This window comes from Lepidothrix coronata, unplaced genomic scaffold, assembly GCF_001604755.1.
Source record: "Lepidothrix coronata isolate B3197 unplaced genomic scaffold, Lepidothrix_coronata-1.0 Scaffold12, whole genome shotgun sequence".
In the NCBI taxonomy this organism is placed as follows: Eukaryota; Metazoa; Chordata; class Aves; order Passeriformes; family Pipridae; genus Lepidothrix; species Lepidothrix coronata.
Window position 1 is genome coordinate 6696180 of NW_016690192.1, and position 22786 is coordinate 6718965.

The 22786-nt window shown below is 46.4% G+C and overlaps 1 protein-coding gene across 2 annotated transcripts in view; it reads left to right on the forward strand.

Annotated features, from left to right (window-relative positions):
* The window catches only part of DNAJC6 (DnaJ heat shock protein family (Hsp40) member C6), a 42084-nt gene that overhangs the window by 7949 nt on the left and 11349 nt on the right, over positions 1-22786 (forward strand). The window contains exons 1-6 of one of the 2 annotated variants that reach the window (XM_017805719.1): positions 1386-1590; positions 14752-14902; positions 15709-15758; positions 15844-15992; positions 19700-19822; positions 22229-22362. In XM_017805719.1, coding sequence (XP_017661208.1) covers positions 1401-1590; positions 14752-14902; positions 15709-15758; positions 15844-15992; positions 19700-19822; positions 22229-22362 — 797 coding nt within the window. In that variant the 5' untranslated portion in view covers positions 1386-1400. Of the gene's footprint in view, positions 1-1385; positions 1591-14751; positions 14903-15708; positions 15759-15843; positions 15993-19699; positions 19823-22228; positions 22363-22786 lie in introns of those variants that run through there. The other variant, XM_017805720.1, reaches the window with a different exon arrangement.

Genomic DNA, 22786 nt, shown 5'->3' on the forward strand with positions numbered 1-22786 from the left:
TCACAGATGTACCTTGTCTGCTCCGCAACACAAGACCTCAGGAGTTACATAAACAATAGCACATGACAAGGTATGGCTGGACCAGATGTCCACCGCCTCACAGGGTTAAGCAGAAAAGTTTAAGCCAAGTGTCAGTGATATTTCAAGTTATGGGTATTGCTACACAAGTGCTTAGAATCACAGAATCATGGAACGGTTTGGGTTGAAAGGGACCTTATTTGGTTGGACTTATTCCAATCCCCTGCCATAGGCAGGGACACCTTCCACTAGACCAGGTTGCTCCAAGCCCTGTCCAACCTGGCCTTGTTTATTGTTGTTATTATTTTAGAAGCAAATCCACAGTATTTTTCTCGGCAAAGGACTTTCCTTTCTGCAAGAGACTGATGGCATGCTCATGTCTAGATGCCAGGGCTTCCTTTAGCCTTTATTTTTCCTTATATTAAAATGAAATCCATTTAGAAGAGTTTAATAGTGGCCATTTCCTTTGGAGCATCACTTAGTTCCTCTGTTCCATGCAAAATGAAATTATGATCTACAAGCTCTGGCTGCAAAATGCAAACAAGCAAGATACAACTCATCAGTTGTCCAAAGCCACACTCTGTGTTAGTCTAGAATCTGTTTGCATGTGAACAGCTAAAAATAGGTTGGTGAGAACAACAAAAATGGCTTAGCAGAAGGTGGCAGCTTCTTCAGCTGGGTGACACCAGTTTGAAGCCAGCAGTGGCACAGGCTGGGGCTCGGGATGCTGGATCATCCCATGTAGCCCATCATGATACAGCGCTGTGGTCCAGGACCCTCTCTGGTTACTCATCCAGCCATGGTGTTAAACTGGACCAGGGATGCTCTTTAGGATTTTGAAGGCTCAGTGTAACACTGTTGTGCCATCCCTCCTTCTTCAGACTGCAGAACTGGCTGTGTCAGCCCGTAACTCAGTGACCTTGGCCCGCTCCCAGGGAACGCACCTTTCCCTGGTGTGACAGAAAGCTCTTAATGACGATCCCAGCTTGAGAACCTCCCCGTGCCAGCTGTGCAGCCCAAGGACCGCTCCGGGGAGCGGGCTGTGCGTGCCAGAACGCAGGGATAACCGCCCGGAGAAGGAAATGGTGTCAGCCCGCACTTTTCCTTTCACTGATGGCTCGCAGCAGCTGGCGGTGGGGGAGGACGCGGCCGCTCCATCCATCGCAAGATGCTTCTCCCGGGCGCCGCGTCCTCCCCGCCCGCTTCCGGCGGGGCGGGGGGTGCGGGGGGGTCCGGTCCCGCCCTTCCCCTCCCATAGGGGCGGCCGGAGCGCTCTCCGTCCCCTCCCTCCATCCCTCCATCCCTCCTCCCTCCCTCCCTCCATCCCTCCCTCCCTGCTTGCCCGCGGCGCCGGAGCAGCTCCCGGCGCGCCCGGCTCGCCCATGAGCCTGCTCGGGAGCTACCGGAAAAAGCCGGGCGGTGACGGCTATGAATCCTTGCAGCTCGTGGACAGCGGTGCTGAGCGCGGCGGGGCCGGCGCGGCGGGGCCGGGGCCGGGCCGGAGCCCCGGGCGGCAGCAGCAGCAGCAGCCGCAGCCCCGCGCCGAGGGCGGCAGCACCATGGACAGCTCAGGTACGGGCGGGGCGGGCTCTGTCGCGATAGTGGGGGGGCCCCGCCGGCCTGGGGGTGGCGGCCGGGGACAATAGAGGGCCCTTTGTCCACGCGCGGGCGGTGGGATGGAGGGATCCAGCGCCTCACCCCCTGCCAAGGGACAAAGCTTGTTCCGAAGCTAAAATGGATGGGGTGCTTTGGGATCTTTCCCCAACTGACTTATTTCCCAGAATCATCCTTACTTTTTTTCTTTTTTTTTTTTTTTTTTTTGCCCCCCTCCTCTGAAAAGCACTCGTCAAACTGAGTTGGATTAATTCTGGTAGATGATGCACTGCATGCACCATTTTTTTTAATCAGGGAGTAAAGGGACCAGATGGTCTTTATGGCTGGTAATGGGATAGAGAGCTCTTCACCTCTAAATCACAGGTTCAAATTTGCCTGGATGGCCAGGAATCGAGAGTACCCGTCTGATGGATTTGAAGTGGTCCCCCGGAAGGAACTGGCTCTGGTCCTGGTTCATTGGCTCTGCACATCTCCATGAAAATTCACAGCCTTTGCAGAGAACTTCTAAAGCTCAGACTTGTCCAAGGAAACACCCTGTTTGGTTGTGGGAGACCACATATGATGTCCACTAGTTAGAGCAGGGTGATCTTGCAGCATGGAATCATAGAATCCTGGAGTGGTTTGGGTTGGACCTTAAAGTCCATCTTGTTCCAGAGTCCCTGGGCAGGGACACCTTCCACTAGCCCAGGTTGCTCCAAGCCCCGTCCAGCCTGGCCTTGGACACTTCCAGGGATGGGGCAGCCACAGCTTCTCTGGGCAACCTGTGCCAGGGCCTCAACACCATCACAGGGTTTGAACCCATTGCTCTTTACCCTATCACTACAGTTCCCGATAAAAGCTCCTGTACTATTCCATGAAGGACAGGGTGGGCCCAAGGCACTCCACAAGCACATCATCTTTGTTTTAATGTGATAACCTCTTCTCCAGGGAATAAAAAACCCTAATGAGTCGTGGCTGGGCTTAGGCGGGGAGAGTCTTACTTTGATTTTTGTTTTAATTTCTCTGTGATAAGACTCATAGAATCTCAGACTGGTTTGGGCTGGAAGGGACCTTAAAGCTCATCTCATTCCAACTCACGGCAGGGATGCCTTCCACTAGTCCAGGTTGCTTCAAGCCTCATCCAGCCTGTCCATGAACACTTGCAGGGTGGAGAGTCATGTTTTCCTCCCTCCCCACCCTTGCCATTTGAATTTGTTTTCAAGATTCTTTTAGGGCTTGTCTTTGTTTTTTTAACTTTTTTTACTCCTGGACTTCAGAAATCTGTTTGAATTTGCTGCCACAATATCTCTGCTGCAATTGCTCGTAATCACAGGATGTGCCAGCAGCTCCTTACTCACAGTAGGCTGCTGTGTTCCAGTGGTTTGGATTCTTCCATCTGCTGGGATGGTTAGATGTTGTGGGCAGTTTAATACCTATCATCAAAGCCATTATCTGGATGAGTTCCTAGAAGTGCAGAGACCAGAGACAGGAGTGTTGTGGGAGGGAGTGTTCACACCCAGGCAGGTGTCAAGCCAAGGCTTTGTCTCACATCATCTTGGTGTATAATCTCAGTGTAGCTATTGCAGTCATTCTCTTTGCTTTCTTCAAGCCTGTCCTCTCCCTGCTGAGCAAAAAAAAAGTGCTCATGGACAGCCAGAAAATACCTTTATTTACAGGTTTTGTGCAATATTAGGATTTCCACAATCCAGCTACTACGATTCTGTCCCAGGGCACTAATTGTATTAATGGCCTCTATCAATTTCTAGGATGTTCTTCCCTTAAACACGGGAGCTTGATCAAGGATTGTCTGTGGGATCTGGAAGCTGATGGTTTAGAGATCTGTATTAATCAGAGTTTGCTTCTTTTAATTCACTCTCACCGCCTAAATTTTACAGGTGCTGGAAACAACACCACTGACATTTAAGCAGCAACAAACGTGAGGCCTTAATGTGGCCCCTGATTTGTGTTTACAGGATATTTTTTAATACCTTCTTTTTTTAATAAGGACTTTTTGGTGGGGGCTCCTAAATCTTCACAAGAAATTAAAAAAACCCCTATGTTGAGTGTGATACTCTGAACTCCACCCTTGTGTCTGCCTTGTTCATCTGAACACTTTATGCTGATAAATGTCTAATTTCTATCATTCACTGCAAAGCCATTTTTCTTTACCAAGTATGAAATCACAAAAGCTTAAAGAACCACATCCACCCCTCAGGTGGGCTTGTGAATTCCAGTGATTTGGTAATTGAAGTTGCTCATGAGTGGTGGGACATGATTTATCTTTCATGTAGTCTGAAGATGGATGGTTGGAGTGGGAGGGGGATTAGGGAGCAGTCTGAAGATGGATAGTTGAGGGGGGGATTAGGGAGCAGTGTAAGAGAAAGACAGGAAAATAAGATGGCTGGGATTTTGGCTTAATAGGAGAAAGGAAAAACCACCACCCATCCCTGTGTTTTGTTGGTTTTTCTTTCAAGTAGAGAATAGATTCATATTATAAATACTTCAGAATCCTCCCAGAAATTATGCCAAAGTTGAAACACCCAAAATGGGCAGTGGTAGAGCACATTTCAGTTGGAAAAAGAGACCTAAATTCCTTGTGAAGGAGAAGGAGATAAATTGGTGACACATATCAGTGGAGGGGAACTGTACTTCTGGGTTTTCGTGGGCAAGGGAGCCTCCTCTGAGTAGTTAGGGGTCAGACCCTGAAGGTGAAATTCTTGAGGTGCCCTGGCCAAATCTGAGCTCTTTATGTCCTTCCCAGTTGCCTGACTGTCCTTATGTTTATTTTTTCCCCCTGATTTTAACTAATGGTTTCCTGTGGGGTGGAACAGCTGCTGCCTGAGCTATCAAAGTGGCTGTTGGCAATTCAGGAGTGGAACAGTCTGGAGGTACAACTGTGTCACCAGAGGATGGGGGACATTGAGACCATCAAGCCCAATCATTCCCCAGCACTGCCAAGGCCACCACTGACCCATGTTCCCAGGTGCCACATCCACATGGCTTTTAAATCCCTTCAGGGATGCGGACTCCAACACTGCCCTGGGCAGCTGTGCCAGGGCTGGACAGCCATTTCGAGGAAGAAAATTTCCCTGATATCCCAATCTGAACCTCCTTGGGCACAACTTGAGGCCTTTTCCTTTTGTCCTGTCCCCTGTTCCCTGGGAGCAGAACCCAACCCCCACCTGGCTCCACCCTCCTGTCAGGGAGTTGCAGAGACCAAAAAGGTCCTCCTGAGCCTCCTTTTCTCCAGGCTGAGCTTCCCCAGCTCCCTCAGCTGCTCCTGGTGCTCCAGACCCTTCCCCAGCTCTGTTCCCTTCCCTGGACATGCTCCAGCCCCTCAGTGTCTCTCCTGTTGTGAGGGGCCCAGAATTGATCCCAGGATTCAATGTGGCCTCACCAGTGCCAGGGACAGGGGGATGGTCACTGTCCTGGTCCTGCTGGTCACATCTCTGCAGTTAAAGACCATCCTCAATGAAGTTAAAGAGTTGGACAATCAAACCTTCCTCTTCTCTCCCCACATATTAAATTCCCTCTGCACCTGGGCATTGCTCTCTGGGCACAGGAAACTGCCCTTTGCTGTGTGGGAGATGTGTGTGTAGGTTAATAGTGAGCAACTAGAGATGTTGGCTGGATGAGGATTTGTGCTGAAGCCCAAATACTTGCAATTCTGGGGCAAATTGCTGCTGGTTTAGCAAATGTGGCTGTATTTGCTGTCTCTGCAGTGACAGTACCTCACATGAGCTGAGAAAGTGGGCTCATGTTGGGTTTTTCTATTAATTTCTTTAAGCTAATGCAGAGTATTAGACCTTAAAGCATCCTCTCTTAATGCAGACTCGCAGTGTTATAAACAGCTTCTTACAAGGAAAATAATCAGAGGTTACAGCTTTGCTATAGCTTCCCAGTGCTTCTGATTATTGGCATAATATCCTTTTGGATTGGTCTTGCTTTGTGTAGAGAGGGAAAAGAAACAGAAGCCAGGAACCAAGAGCATGGTCTGTGTGGGAGGGGCTCGCTGCTGGAAGGCAGGATCTCCTCATGGCTGGACAGGGAGCTGGCCCAGAGGGGCTCTGACCCTGCCATAGAATCTCAGAATGGTTTGGGTTGGGAGGGACTTCAAAGCTCATCTCATTACACCCCTGCCATGAGCAGGGAGACCTTCCACTATCCCAGGTTGCTCCAAGCCCTGTCCAACCTGAACTTGGACACTTCCAGGGATGGGGCAGCCACAGCTTCTCTGGAAATTCCATCCCAACCCCTCACTGCCCTCACAGGGAGGAATTTCTTTCCAATATCCCATCTAACCCTGCTCTCTGGCAGTGGGAAGCCATTCCTCCTTGTTCTGTCCCTCCAGGCCTTTGTCCAAAGTCCTTCTCTGGCTCTCTTGGAGCCCCTTTAGGCACTGAAAGGGGCTCTAAGGTCTCCCCCAGGTTGCGTCCAGTGGCTGTGTCTGGGAAATTCCATGGACTATGCTAGATGCAGTATAGGAACAGGATCACAGCACATGTTACTGTGTGTTACTGGTAACTGCCAGTTCCTCCAAAAAATGTGCTGGACTTGGGTTGAAGGTTTGAGAATGGAGGGAAGGGAGGATCAAAGAGAGACTTGAGTTGAAGCTGAAGCTCACAGGACACAAAACACTGTTAGTTCAAAAAGCAGATTCCAAGAAGAGCACCAGTGTAGCACTGCTTTTGTCTCTTTATTTTCAAGTTGCTGGAAGTGCTCACAAGATGAGAAACAGGCAGTGAAGAAGCAATTTATTTGGGTTTTTGCTGTGGCATTCAATACTTTCTTAGCATTCTTCCAGCTTTCTTAGCAGCTGGCTGAGCACTGAAAGAAGAAGAGGTTCTAGGAAATAAGACATAAAAGTAACAGCAAGAATAGATGTTATGAAAGGGAAAAAAATCTCTTTCTGTGCTCTTCTGTGGTGTTTATAATCTAGATAATATAGAAAATAGCTCTTGAACACTTGGGGGATAGACTTGCTTATGCTTCCTCAGGCAGAGTAGCTGCGAAAGAAAAGCATTTGAAATAAATTGCAGGTGTTGAAGTTGAGATTTCTTCAACTGTTTTACACTTGCAAACATAATCTCTTGTACTCTGGTGATTCCTTTTCACTGAGTCAGAAGAGAGACATCTCCATGTCACTGGCACAGAGACAAAGAGCGGCGCTGACAATGTTGTCTTGTGTTCTCTCCTCGCTGCGTTTTCAAATGGGGAGGTTCAGTTTAACAACTCTTTTGTTTGCTTGGTGTGTTTTGGACACTTGAATGATTTGGTGTTGGCAGGAGTCTTGTCTTTTTTTAGTTGTTTTGACAGGGAGGAGAAGCAGAGAGAATGTCAATCAAACTCAAAGACTGATTTCATGGTTTGTGCTGGTGGCCCTGCCTGCAGTTTGTTCACTGTAGTACGAGCTTCACAGGGGCAAATACATAACAAATGGAACAAATTTGGCAGATACTGGGGGGTAATTCCCTCCCTCCCTCCCCTCTTAATATCAGTGCTCTTCTAAAAAAGGGAGAAAATCCCCCTCTTTTTGTAAATCCTCTGCATTGTTTGGTTGATAGCACAAGCAGCACTCCTTAGTTACTATTTCTCAAGTAAAAGCAGAAATACCTTAATTCTTCACATTTCCATGAGATTTACATTTAAGCAGTCTCCAATGAACCTTTAGATAAAAAGCCTTGGGCTCATGCAATATTAGTTCTACAGTTTTGTCATAGCAAAGCACAAAAAGAGATTCCTGAGCTCCTCTACCCTGCGATGTGCTGCCAGCGGCTCCCAGTGCTTCCCAAGGGAGGTCTGGGACCCCATGTTGCCCAACAGCAGAAGGAACACACAGAACCATGGAATTGCTCACATTGGAAAAGCCCTCTGAGACTACCGAGTTCAACCCGGGACTGCCAAGGCCACCACTGACCCATGTCCCCAAATGCCACATCCACATGGCTTTTAAATCCCTCCAGGGATGGGGATTCCACCACTGTCCTGGGCAGCTGTGCCAGGGCTGGACAGCCCTTTCCATGTAGAAATTTTCCCAATATCCAACCTAAACCTACCTGTTTTGAGGCTGTTTCCATCTACTCCAGGCAAAAGGCCTGGATACAGCAGTACCAGCTAATTGCTGGAAAGCTGCAGTAAAAAAACCAAACCCAAACAACAACAAAAGCCCCAACTACTTCCTCAGTAGAATAAATTATTTAAGATGTGATGCTGGGGATGTGTCTTGTGCTGATTGCCAGCTTAGGATGGGCTTTAAGGCCCCTCCCAACCCAAACCATTCTGGGATTCTTTTCTACACTCTTCTGTTGGAGCTGGCTGCATTCTGGGGGACTCACCTCTGGTGAATCCAGCTTTTCCCTCCTGCTCAAGAACTGCCGGGTCTTGTCTTCATCAGTTGCGCTGTTAATACACTTCTTGCTAAACAGCCAAACCACACAGGGTTTGGGGATGAGAGAGAACACTGGTTTATAATCTCATGTGATTTGGGATCTGATGAGCCCTTATCTTGCATTAGGCTCCTTGGCTCATGATGCATCTTCTGCTTCCCTGTGCCCCTAGAGAGTCCAAACATCATTATAACCTGATCTTAAGCTTGTCTTTGTCCATGCTGAAATCAATTCCAGGAGCTTTAACCTTTTTTCTTGGGGATTACACTCCCTAAAGCAGCCTTCCACTTGCACAGTGGTTCCTTGAAGTGTCAGGATGAATGAAACCTGGGCTTGGGGGTCTCAGTGATGGGATTATTCAATGATTGGAGGCTGTTCTGTTGCTGTTGTCCTGCAGTCCTACTCTGCGTGTGTTTGGCTGTTTGTTTTTATGGAATAACACTTCAAGATATCTGTGCTCAGCCTTGTAGGGAATCTAACTCTACTAGGAATCTGGGACAGTGGTGGAGGAGGGGACAGATGAGACTGGTAGCTAAAAAATAGGAAAAAAATGAGTCTTCGGGGGGATGTGAGTCTGAGGAACTTTCCAAGTAATTTCTGCAGGTAGAAGAGGTTTCTTTTCCTGTGAATGCCCCTTAACTGCTGTTTTAGCAGCCTCTGCTGCTGCTGATTTCTCCCCAGTCCCTTTGCAAAACACCACCCAGTGACTGTTAAAGAGTTGATGTAATTATGACACTTGGGCAACGTCTGACCTAATAAAGGATTCAAATGCCTGTAACAGCATAGATGGTTTGGAGAATTTGATTAAATATGATAAATCTTAGCTGTCCAGATGAGAGGTATGAGCTGGAAGGAAGGTTTGGGCTTCAGGACACTGAAGTTGTGCTCTTAAAACATAGTTAGAATCAGGGAATCACTGCTTTGGATTGGGAGGGACCTTAAAACTCATCCAGTTCCACCCCCTGCCATGGGCAGGGACACTAGATCAGGTTACTCCAAACCTAGCTGGCAAATGAAGCCCTTGGATCTCACTGGATCCGAGGAGCCACCTGCCCAGAGATTTGCAGTTAGAAACTCCTGCCACCCTGCCCCTGGACACAGGAGTTTAAACTCCTCCAGTGATGTCTGGATTGTTTTGCAATCCCCTGAGAGATGGAATGTGGGGAATGGCAGGAGTTGGGAATGCTGAGGGTACCCAGGAATCTGTGACTCTTGCTCTGCCTGGGTCGTTTTGGCTGTTTCTCCATTTTTTGCACACAATATCCCCCCATACATGAGGTACCTACACAAGGATCCTCCAATAACCGTTGCTGCAGGAATTCCTGCCCCAGGGCTTCTCCTCCTCTCCTCCTCACACTGCAATGCCAAGGGAAAGCCCATAAATATGATGATGGGGTTGTAGCAGCTTTCTATCCCTTAATGCTGGTGGGAAAGCACATCCCACATTCCCAGCTCTGTTGGGAGAGCTGCGTGTGGGAGGAACGTGAGCTGTGCTGCTTCTCCGCTGGCTGGCGGGGCTGATGGGGGAGGCAGAGGCACAAATAGTATCTTTTTTTTGTTGAATGTTCCTTAAAAACAATCCAGGCTTTGTTGTTAAGGCCACAACAACAGCAGCCTCGACTTCTTTCAGCTCAGGGAACTTTAAAAGGGTCATTTCTGCCAAGGCACATGGTGATCTCCACTGTGCTGCCCTCTCGCACTGTGCCTGGGTAAGAGTCTCAGGGGATAAAACAAGCAAATAACCCTTCCTTCCTCCCAAAAATAATTGTGAGGAGGGAGATTACTGCAGAGAGTAGCTAAAAACTTCCAGAAATGTGAAATTTGGGACATATAGACAGTAGCAAACAAGTTTTTTCTCATCGTAGTGTCAGGATCTTGTGGTACCACTGGAAGAGAATACAGAGGGGTATTTAATACTCCTGAACCACTATTTTGGGAGAGTGGGAGGTGAAGGCTTTAATGCTTTTCTACATGGCAGTGGGTGTTGGAATGAGATGGGCTTTGAGGTCCCTTCCAACCCAAACCATTCTATGATTTTAAGATAAGGAACAGGGAATATTTATCTCTTTCCTCACTCCATCCCTAAAGAAAGCACAGGCAGTAGCTCTCTGAGCAAAAATATATAATTTGACATTGAAGATACTGTTACATATAGTTTGGGCAGACTGAGGGAAACCTGCTTCCTTTCCTATGGTTTCATGTCTGCTTTTTGTCTGCCCTTTACAGGCAAAAAAGGTCTGTTTGCTCTTGCTAAGTAACCTGTGAAACACAGTCTTTCTCTGCTGATCTTCAATTTCTAGACGTCTTGCTTTCACCTCCCTGCTCTCAAGCTCAGAATTGCTTCATCAGCATAAATATTCAGACTGACAGAGTCTTAAATGCCTTTTAAATGTCGGCTCATTTCCTCCCTGGTTCTCTGGAGAGCTGGAATTCATTCCCTGTGGTTGGTAGGGTTTGTGGGTTGCCTAGGGCGTGGTTGGTGCTCAGGTACCTCCCCAGACTGACGAGGACCACAGTGTGCAGATTTTGCAGGGAAAGCTTCAAAATTAGGAACTTCTCACTTGTTCCAACCAGTGAGCATCTCCATCAGCTGGTGGCAGTGTGTGACCCTTTGTTTCTGGTCCCTCTGTGGTCCCCTGCAAAATCTCTGGCTGCAGGTGATGGTGGCGGGGCTGAAATATTCCCCATCACTCAGTCACACCTGCTCCATTCACCCATTTCTGGCCCCACACCCCAGTATTTAAAGCTGGACTGGCCCCAAATCCCAGCATTGAAAGCTGGACTGGTTTAAGTGTCTTTTCTTTTGAGGATAAGCACAAACATTACTCATCAGAATGCAGCAAGGGGATTTGAGGTGAGGGTTCCTCTGTGGGGGTAGGGAGGAAGTGGGTATTTCCCCTCTGAATACAGCACAATTTCTTTCCCTCTTCCTGTGCAGAAGATGCATTTCCTAGTCTGGCTGATACATACACTGATGGATTGGCCCTATTAAGGGAAGACAGTTGACAGTGGGTCTCTTTTGACAATAACAACAAGTATCAGGCTCTGTAAGCTCCCAACACCTCAGAGCTGTCCTGGGGAAGCACTGCAGGTGCTGGTGTAGCACCTGTGTCTTTGGTGAGCAGGTCATGGTAGGACAGCAGGCAGGGGAACCACCCTCAGCCATTCTGTACAGGAGCACCTCCCTCTGCACTCCCCTGGTGATCACAGCCTTCTCCTCTGGAGCTTTCTCTGCCCTGGGAAGAGATGTTCTTCTCCTGCACTGCACATCCTTGCCCTGATAGTGCTGTAAAATCAGCCAGGAGAGCACTCAAGTGCTTTAATTAAGATTTCTGTGCTCTCCAGCTCCCATACTGTACAACACAAGGCTTCTGCTGTCAGCAAGGGCTCTTTTAGCTGGAATCCCATCCCTTGGCTGCTGTTGAGGAAGGACCATGCCAGGATGCTGCTATAGGATGTTTTAGTTTGTAAGGAAGTGCAGCAGGTTGTTGCTGTATTTGGTGGCTACTGGAGGTTTATTCTGAACACAGAATAGTCTCTTCTCAGGGGAGGCATTGGGTCAGAGCAAGTCCTTCCACCAGAACAAATCTAAACTTCACCTCATCAACCCAATGGATGAAGTTGCCTCTTGTCCACATCGCCCCAGTGACTTGAAGCACCTCAATGATGTCATCCTTGCCATCACTGAACAGGGCTGGTCAGGAAGAGGCCTCTTCCCAGTAGAACCCCCAGGTTAAAAGTTCTTGGGTTAAAAAGGAAAAGGCTGCTATCAGTAAGTGATCCCACTGAAATGTGTGCTACAAATAGAGGTCAGAAGCACAGCTCTCACTGAGCCTTTTGAGGAGTATCCAACAACTGGGTGAATAAAGGGTTCTTGTTCTGCAAGGAACAAGGTGCCTCTCATTTACATAGAGGCTGATTCTCCATAGTGAGTCTTCCAGGCAGCAACTTCAACTCCTGTGGCAGCTCTTGCATTGATAACTTGCAGCAAACTATTTCCATGCAGATAAGATTATGAGCTCCTCTTCCTGACCTACCAGAGCCACAGAATCCTGAAGTGGTTTGGGTTGAAAGGACCTTAAAGCTCATCCAGTCCCACCCCTTACCATGGACAAGGAGTCCTTCCACTATACCAGGTTGCTCCAAACCCTGTCCAACCTGGCCTGGAACACTTTCAGGAATGGGGCAGCCACAGCTGCTCTCGGCAACTTGTGCCAGGGCCTCACCTCCCTCACAGCCAACAATTCCTTCCCAATATCCCATGTAACCCTGCCCTCTGGCAGTTGGAAGCCATTCCCCTTTGTCCTGTCCCTCCATCCCTTGTCAAAGTTCCTCTCCAGCTCTCTTGGAACACCTTTAGGTGCTGGAAAGTGCTCTAAGTTCTCCTTGGGAGATGCTTCTGGGGACTGTGTGAGGTCTGCGAGTTTTAATTTTGGCTTTGGTCACAGCATAAACAAATAAGCACCTGGGATGCAGTTCCTGGTGGGATGAAGGAGAAGGAGGGGGTGTCATGTGCCTTGGGCACTTCATTTCAATATATAATGTGCTCTTTGCTTTTGTGCTGAGGGAAAGAAGTTTCCCTCTTCTGGGTCTGGTAGGAAGATTTTTCTGAGCAGGGAAATGCTGTTGAGCTGCTCACTCACCACCTGACCAAGCTCCTGGTGATCACCTTATCTGCAAGAGAAACCTGACCCTCCTTCCTGCTCCTCCAGAGAGGGAGCAGCCACTGGATCATCCCTTCCACCTCAGGGAGTGTCCTTGGTTCTTCTAGTGCCACAGGTCACAGTCCCTGCAGGTTGGCCAGGGGTTCAGGGACAACTCAGCTGCTCTTTTCTCAGGACTTTCATTCTCAATAAGAGCAAACAAAGCTGTCACTGAGCACGGCTCAGGGAAGTGCAGTGGCAGTGGTGGTGATGCCTGTGAGGTGGCTGGTGTCCAAGGAAGATGTGTGGGATGTGGGGCTCAACCCTCCCTGTTCTGGTGCCATCTTTCTTCATTAGCCATCCTTTCTGTTCCTCTGCTTTAGTGTGCACAGGAAACTTGCAATTAATGGATTCTTTTAGAAATACAGTGACATTTTAATTCTCCCTGTTTCTCCTCCTCTCTCCCTTTTTTTAAATCTTCAGATGGATTTCTAAAGATTCTGGGTTTTCTGTACTCTTGAAGCCTTTCTGTCCTCTCCTACAGCACTTCCAACTGTAAGAATTTGTCCAGAGCCATAAGCCCTCTGATCCCTTTGTCCCCTTCTCCCTGTTCCAAACTACCACCTTTCTGCCTTCCTTTCTGTTAAAAGTTGACCTGCAGAACTGAAAGTGCCTTTTGAACATCTCCTCCTCCTTCCATCCCTGGCTCTTCTAACACAGAGTAACATGAAAACAAACTTTTTGAGGAGAGATCTAACACTGATTCCATACTTCCAAGATGAGTTAGTTTGATTTTTTTTCTTTCTCTTTTTCTTTCTCTTTTTCTTCAATCATATTTGAAGTGAATATTTGCAAGTACTTTGGCAAAAGACATATCACTGTGCCTTGAGAAGGTATCTTCTGTTCTGAAGCTGGCAGAGTGCAGAGGAGAAGAGGTGGCCTCTAAATTTACCAGTCTAGCACAGGGGTGAAGTGCATGTGGATCATGACATCAGAGTGCATTAAGCACCGGGGAATAAATAACATCACTTTGCCCATGAATCTCCAGTTTAAGGATTTATCGATAACTCACTGCAGGTTTGAAAGGGTAAATGCCATTTAAATGGGTGTGGTAATCTACAGAGTAAATCAGTAGGAGCATTTTAATGGGATTTTTTCATGTTTCTTAACATTCTGAATGCCTCTAGAATATTTCTTTTGGTAATGATGATTATGTGAACAATATTTCAGTAGTGTGTATCTAACAACGCTCATGGACATGCTCTAGAACCAGACATAATGAGGTAACAAATGTATATAACTAATGTAGTTAAAATTTGTTAAAATCAAAATAGTTGAGGCCTAGTAAACAGACAGCAATTTTTTTAAGTAGTCAAGAGCTTAATTCGTAGTTGATAAGCAATTAAAATATCATTTTATCATAGAATCATAGAATGATTTGGGTTGGACAACCTTCAGTCATCCAGCTGCAGTCAAATGTATATTTGTATATATTTAGCGTTGTATAAACTATTGAGGGCCTTTTTCTTGTCCCTGTGGAGGTGGTTGTTGGTTTGGTCTTGGTTGTGACCAACAAATCAGCTTCATGGTGAAGAGCTACTCTTACTTTCAGTTGGCTGGAGAGGTGAGGGAGCTTAGAATCATAGACTGGCTCGAGTTTGAAGGGATCTTAAAGGTCACAGAGTCACAGAATCAATTAGGTTGGAAAAGACCTCAGATCATCAAGTCCAACCTATGACCCAACACCACCTTATCAAGCAGACCATGGCATTGAGTGCCACATCCAGTCGTTCCTTGAACACCTCCAGGCTCTACCACCTTCCTGGACAGCCCCTTCCAATGTCTAATCACCCTTTCTGTGAAGAATTTCTTCCTGAAGTCCAACCTAAACCACCTCTGGTGCATCTTAAGACTGTTTTCTGAGCTCAGCTGGCAAGAATGTGCCATCCTTCATCTCTGGGAAATCTTGACTTTGATGAGTAAACCCACTTTTCCCCTCGCTTGACAGAGCCCCTGTGAATATGTCGAGTCTGACCAGAGTAATGGGATTGTTGGCTCTGTGAGTTTGTTCCAAACAAGTGATGTTGCCTTTGATTTTGTTGTACTTGAAGGTGCCTCATCACCAGACATGGAGTCCAGCTATGGGGGAGGCTTGCTAGATATGGTGAAAGGAGGAGCAGGGAGACTCTTCAGCAATTTGAAGGATAACCTGAAGGATACCCTGAAAGACACATCTTCCAAGGTCATGCAGTCTGTTGCCAGGTACAGTACAGCTGAAGCAGGTAAAACCACTGGCTGCAAAGTGCCAGTCCCAGCTGCCACCTGAATAGCACAGCACAACTCCCAGGGAACACAATGAAGGAAGGAGGTGAAAATCACAAGTGGCTTCTTTGATTCTGCCTCATAATTGGTATTTGACCTCAAGGAAGCAGGAAATACAAAGTAAAACAATCTAAGCTTCATAGTAGATGAGCACCCCCTTCCCAGTGCAAGTGGAATACTTGGTCTCCAATTCCTGGAGGATTCCCTGCGGGGTCCTACTCAACTACCACTTGTCACTGAAAACTGGCTCATATCAATGCCCTCCCTTGAGGCTCTACTTGCTGATGTTCCCATCACTAAATCCACCTTTTGAATCTAAGAAAGGGCTGAGGTGACTTTGCTTTGGTGACTCTGCTGGTGTGCTCCCCTGTGCTTGGCTCTCTGCCCACCTCCAAGGGACACGGGGCTATAAGAAATTAAAGAAACTTAATGCATGCAAGACTTCAGAGGCTTTGAGGGATCTGCAAAGTGGCAAACTACCAGAGATTTCTCCTGAAAACTGGCACTGAAAATTAATGACAAAAGGGAAAAGGGACCTTTTTTGCAAGTCCTTCAGTCAGCTAATTGCATGTGTAGAGAGGAAGGCTGGGTCACTGTCTGCAGGAGGCCATTTGCTCCTTCTTCTTAAGAGTTATTTTTAAGATCATTTTTCTTTGTGTGATAAGCAGATTTTTGTGGGAAAACACTTCTGGTTCCTCTAATGTGCTGCTTTTGTAATGTCTGTCTCCTGATTTGTCTTCTTTTAGCTACACTAAGGGGGAGCTGGATATTTCTTACATTACCTCAAGAATCATAGGTAAGTGCTGCTTAGTGAATAAATACAACCTGTGGTACCCCAGAATTACATAAAGACTCAGCCTGGCTTCTCCTTGCTTTCCTAGTGATGTCTTTTCCGGCTGAAGGCGTGGAGCTGGGATTCAGGAACCACATTGAAGATGTGAGGACGTTTTTGGATTCCAGACATCCCGACCACTACACCGTCTTCAACTTGTCCCCCAAATATTATCGCAGTGCCAAGTTCCACAACAGGGTGAGTGTCTCCTAAGAGTTTAACAGGAGGAAGGGGTGAAACTCCTTGGGAAAAGGGGCACCAGGTCCTGTTTCTGAGCATGGCAGAATGTAAGAAGATGATTAAGGAGTTAGAGGTGTTTTTAAGCTGCTGTGGTGGTTTTTGGGTTTTAGCTGATGCCTGGGATCACAGGGATTAAAGAGCTGGAAAGTTCAGGGCATAATTCTCATGTCAGAAAGAGGCACTGAGTGGAGCTTGCACTGCTCTGATCTCATACAGAGCTGTTAGAAGCTGCTGAAGAGAAATAAAGAATAAAATGAAAGGGCTTTGAAAGAAATTACCAGTATAAGAAGGTAGATTATTTTCATGTTGAACAATCCTGTGCTTTAAACAAGTAGGAGCCCTTAGCAGGCAAAGCACAGGACTGGAAACTAGTTCTAAGGGACATTTTGGCTCTTGTGACTTTAAAAACCCACCTCCACCCTGTGGCCCAGTTTCCCTCTCTAAAACCACAGCAGCATTACAGGAGCATTGCGAGGCTCTGGTTCATTAATGGCTTTTAGAGGAAATCTCTATGAAATGCTGCTGGTGAAATGCAAGATTAGATTTAATCTTTCCAAAAACTTCCTGTTCTTTCCTTCTCCCAGAAGGGACTGATGTGTTTTGGGTTTTTTTTTTTTGTTTGTTTGTTTTTGTTTTTTTTTTTTTTAATTTCTCACTTTTTGTTGCCTTCAACAAAAAAGCCAAAAGCAGTTGCAAGGCTTAACCCTCAGTCAGGATAAATTAATCTAACCTATAAGCCTAATTTAATTTTAATTTGAGGTATAGCTGAATTTACCTTCAGCAATTGCTCTGATCACCAGAAATCACTCACTCATGAAGCAAATTTCTCAGAGACCTTCAGTAAACAGCCATGACTTCAAAGATGAATAAATGAAAAGGAAAGACTAATTAAAAGATATTAAGGGCTCTGAATCTTCAGTCTTGATTGGTGCTGGTGCAACACTTGCTGTTGGTGGGTGAAGGAAGATCCATCTACTTCTGAAAGCCCAGTTTTAAACTTCTATTGTTATATGATCTGTCTATAACTCCTCCAATCCTAAATTTTACCTACTCAAAATCTTAGCAGGTGACTTTGTACATCACTCTCAAAACATGACCTGGTGTTTTGGAACCATTGCCTTGATTCTCACAGGAAAAAAAATGATGCATCTTTTAATAAAATATTGTACTTTCAGGTTATGAGCTAGGAAGTACTGATTCCAAGTATTTTACATGAAAATGAAGGTGCATAGCACAACACATGAAACATTTATAAGGTTGAACTTCATATATATTGTAAAAGATACTAATGGGCCATCAAGGAGGTGAAATCACCTTCAGAGTGTTTTCTGCTGTGGGTGAAGATGTCAGGATGAAAATTTTCAATTCTTACACTCTTTAAAACTGTTTTGTTCCTAAGATCAAAGTAGGTCACTCTGCTGCATAGTGGCACAGGAGGGAGATGAATTAATGTCCTGCTGGGCTATTTTTCTGCCTGGATGTGGCTGACTGGATCATAAAGCCCCGGGTGCCCAGTCTATCAAGGAGGACAAGGGACTATGAGTGGTTAGTGAGGCACTGGGAAAGGCTGTCCAGAGAAGCTGTGGCTGCTCCATCCTTGGGAATGTCCAAGGCCAGGTTGGATGGGGCTTGGAGAAACCTGGGCTAGTGGAAGGTGTCCCTGCCCATGGCAGGGGGTGGAATAAGATGAACTTTAAGTTCTCTCCCAAACCAACCCATTTTATGACTCCTCACACTGAGACCTTGCTGTGCTCTGTTCTCTCTGTGTCCCCAACAGGAAAGGAGAGGAGAGCTCACATCTGCCTGAGGAAGCCTGAGCAGTTTCAAAACATGTAACATAAATATAACATTAAACAAACCCAAACTTCAAACTCCCTGATGGGTCACATTCTTGGCACTTGCTGCCCTACTGTTCAAGTAAAACAAGCTCTGGCTGCTCATTCCCAGAGCTCTAGAAGAATTCCTGTTACTTTTCCCCAAGGTTGTGTGTCATGAGTGGTGGGGATTTGATGTAAACAAAATGCTACATAGAGGGGATTTAATTTCTTAATTGCCAACCAACAGGCAGATGTGTAATTATAGGCAACATAAATATATAATTATGGACTGTTGGGAAATGTATATTATTTACTAGACAAGTGATAATGACTTTTCCAGATGCTTGACAGTGTGTTGGTGTGAGGTTTGTTCAGAAGATCATCAGTGAAAGGGTCATTGGTCATACTAATTCTAAAAGCGAAAATGAAGGATGTACAACAGCGGGAGTGAGACAAACCACAACTCTTGAGACAGGAGAGGGTGGGGGATGAGTATAATGCTGCAGAGAGGGTAAATAGGGAATGGTCATTCCCTGCCTTCCAAACTTTGAGCATGATTTGACTTGTTGGGTGGTTTCTACAACACAAACCTGCACTTGCTCACCAAGGGCACAGCTGAATTTTGGGATATTCTGGAGACCAAAAGCTTTCATGAGTCTAAAAAGTGATTAGATGAATATCTAGATATTAAATTAGGCGAAAGTCTACCAAATGTTAAGCAGAGCTCTGCCAGCAGGATGGATGCCTGGGTTAGGCAGTCCTGCCAGCTTGGCCTATCCCTGCATCCTCTGGGAGTCCTTGGAGCTGTCACTTGACACAACACACAGCTTAGTGGTTCTCTGTTTTGAGTCAGGATGCCTGGTTCTGCTCCAAGATGTCGTGCAGGTGTAAGACAGAACCTTGAGCACAAGTTTTATGAAACCTGGAGCTCTTCCTTCCTCTGAGAGGTAAAGATAAAACAGGTATGGGAACCATATGTGTGTTTAAGAACATCTGGATAGATCATCTCCTTCCTTCCCTGTTCTCATTAAGCAGGATCCAAATGTCAGCCAAGAGAGAAAACCAGTTCTTTGTCTGAGGACAAGCCTCATGACATTTCTCCTTTAAATTTCTTCTAGCCAGAAATGCCTTTAAAAAAAAGGATATTTTGATTAAAACCAGATGAAAGGGAGGTGTCTGTCTAAGGCTATTTGATGTGCTGCTTGAGACTGCAAGGACTGTTCTAGAGATAAGTGTTATGACTCAGAACTAGTACACTGATGAATAGTAACTAGATATACTTTAGGATTTGTGGTTTTTCAGCTCTAAGGAGTCATTCATTTTCCTGGCTCATATATTAACTATACTTACTCAGATATGATTTTTTTTTTTTTTTAACAGAAGATTCCCTTTCATCAGCTTAATATCTGTCACATAGGGCTTGGGAATCCTTTGACACAAAACGACTGAGAACAACAGATGCTCAGTACCCTTTGCAAATCAGAGCAGTAGTTTTTAGGGACACGTTGTACAAAGGCTTTAGATATGGCAGACATCAATGTGAGACTGGAGCATTATGAAAGGGCCACTCGAGATAATCTGACGTGGAATGTAAATTTTTAAAAATGTGCAGTCAGGACCAACACATCAGTTTTATGTTATTTGACTGAGAATGCTTTTTTGTTTGCCTCCTCATCATTCATGGAAATCACGTCGCAGAATTATGCGTGGGGAGAGATGGAGCAGGTTTCAAGCACATAACTGTAGGTTGTAAAAGGGAAGTAGGTTTCTGGGGAGAAAGCATTTGTAAAGCAGGCCTGGCTTAATGCTCTTACAAAGCTGGTTATGTTGCTGGTGTCCTTCCTGCAGGTGTCTGAATGTAGCTGGCCAGTCCGACAGGCACCCAGTCTGCACAACCTCTACGCTGTCTGCAAGAACATGCACAACTGGCTGCAGCAGAACCCCAAAAATGTCTGTGTCATCCATTGCATGGTATGTACAGAGTGACCAAAAAGTCACCACATGATGAGCCATAAGTCATCTTGCATGTTTGGAGTCTGTGTGCAAGGAGGAGGACAGCTTCTAAAAGAAAAAGGGATGTAATAAAACTCATAGAGAGGGACATCATCTTCCATGTGCAGCTGTAGAGATAAGCTGGGAGGGGTAACACTGAACAAGAAGCAGGAATGCAAAGCCAGAGAGGTTACAATTGTTCTAGCAGTGAACTGTAGAGGTGATGAGGAGCAAAAACGCTTGAATTTCACCTGAGAACCTACTCTAAGAGCTGTCAGGCTGCTGTGATTTGCCCAGTTGAACAGGTTGTCCAGAGCAGCTTTGGCTGCCCCATCCCTGGAAATGTTCAAGGCCAGGTTGGAGCAACCTGATCTAGCGGGTGGTATCCCCGCCCATGGCAGAGGGTGGGACTGGATGGGCTTTAAGGTTCCTCCCAGCCCAAACCATTCTGGGATTCTATGACTTCACGCTTTATTTTAAGTAGTCGCAGGAGAAAACGGAGCCTCCAGACTGAAGGCTGATGGAAATTGGGCGGAACACACATAGATGGCAATTCTGTCAGACTGTGAATCTGAGAATGTTGAAGTCTCTTGCTATCAGTACTGGCTGAAGCAGCCCAGCTGCCTTCTGCTGCTCTTTGTACAGCACAGCTGAAATGGTAAATCTCTCACAAGGGTTATTCAGCACAGGGCAAAGTGTAGATGGGCTGCAGGAGAGTGGTGTGATTCTGTAGGACTAATCTGTAATTTACCCCGTACAGCCTTTCATACTGACAGACAGCAATGCCCAAAAGCAGAGTTGTGTTCTGCTCCTGGAGCCTAAATTAAATCCAGGAGGCTGTCAGCCCTGATCAGCATAAACTGGGAGGAACGGAGGAAATGACTGATCCCAAATTGCATAGACCTCACATATGAGTCTGGCATTTCTGCCTTGCACAGCACAGCCAGAGGCTACCAGATGTAAATTCCCTTCAAATAGAGAGGAAGATGCACTTGATGCCTCCAGTCCTGGAAATTAGCTCAAGAATCAAATTCCTTTACTGTCCTTTGAGCAATAAATATCAGGATAATGCTGTAAAGTATAGGGAGTCCTTTCCAACACTAACAAGTCTGCAGAAGCCCACTGGTTTATATGAATCTGAGAGATCTTGTCAGAAGCAATTGGAAGGGGCTAAACCTTAAAAAAGGAAACAGCCTGTAAATGTCAAGCAGGTTCCCAGGGTCTGGGTCAGCTCCAGCATGGCAAATCCTACAGAAAATGGCTGGAATGCTATTTGGTGAGGCCCTGGCACAGGTTGTCCAGAGAAGCTGTGGCTGCCCCATCCCTGGAAGTGTTCAAGGCCAGGTTGGATGGGCCTTGGAGCAACCTGGTCTAATGGAAGGTGTCCCTGCCCATGGCAGGAGGTGGGACTGGATAGGCTTTAAGGTCCCTCCCAGCCCAAACCAGTCTGGGATTTTATGATTCTGTATAACTTTTAACTTGTGTCAGACTTTGAGGGGGACTGCTTGCCTGATGGGGCAGCTTTCCTACTTCTTCCTTGGAAATGAGTTTTGAGTTCTGGGATCTTCTGTCCCCTCTGACACGAGGGGGACATGAGCTGGGTGTCATGGTACTCTGGCAGGATTGAGCAGGTTCTCATATCCATCACTGTGCCATGAATATCCAGACCTGGATTTTGGTGGAAGGGCTTTTCCTTTTTGTTTGGTTCACCAGAGCTGGGGTAGAGTCCATATGACTCATCACCTCCTATATTCCTGAGTATAGGAGGGACTCAGGGCACTGGGGATACACTGATTTTTTCCTGCTCTTTCTGTATTTTTGGTCCATCAATCTGACTCATCCTACTCATCATACTTTCATCCTTAATCACCCTGAAAAGCCCCATAGACTTGTTAAGGAACATTCTGTAGCTTGAGGGTTGTGGAGGTGTTTGGGTGAGGGAGCCTCGGGCTGGATTTTTTTTTTATGAACTCTTCCAGGATAATTCTCTTAGACAAGTACCTGCACATGTGGGATGGGTGGACACTGATCCCTGTAGTCACTTCCAGGCCTATGTTTGAAATAATTGTAATATTACAGTTTGAGAGCAGCCATGAAACACCAACATTTGCAGATAAAATGTACTTATGGGCTTTAAAACCAAGCCTAAACCATCCTCAGCTTTGGCTGCTCCCTGGATATTACCTTAACTTTGATCCAGGCCAGTGCCACTCACTGAAGTCCTGGATATTAAACAAATGACACAAAACAGAAAAATCCTCATCAGCTGGTGGTCTCAATCCCAGTCTTTCTGGACAAATGATTTTTTATGATTTAAGGAAGAGCTGAAATTCTAAGGATTTGTCTGATACTCACACACTTTTCTCTCCCTGCCCCTTCTGACAGGACGGCCGTGCAGCCTCAGCAGTTCTGGTCAGCGCCATGTTCTGTTTCTGTCACCTCTTCTCTAGTCCTGGCCCTGCCATGCAGCTGCTGAACACAAAGAGACCTGGAATTGTACTGTGGCCATCTCACAGGAGGTACAGGATCCTGACTAAACTCTATGACGTGTATTCTTCGTGGTAAAAACTGCCAGAGTCCCTGTCGTGTGTTTTGGCACTGTGTGCCCAGCCCCAGGCTGAGACAGACATTCAGACTCCACTTTGCTCCTCAGAAATAAGTAGTGAAGTGGTGAAGGCATGCTGGAATAGGTTGTCCAGAGTGGCTGTGGGATTGCTGTCCTTGGAGATTCCTGGTTGGGTATTACCCCAGCACATAATCCAGTTCTGAGATAGAGTTGGGAAGCTGGTCCTGCCCTGAGCAAAGAGCTGGAGAGGTGAACTTCGGCTGTCTCTTCCAACCTGAATTATCCTATTATTTCAGTTGAAGATGTCCCTGCCTGTTGCAGGGGGTTGGACTAGATGACCGTTAAAGGTCCATTCTAACCCAAAGCTTCCTGTGATG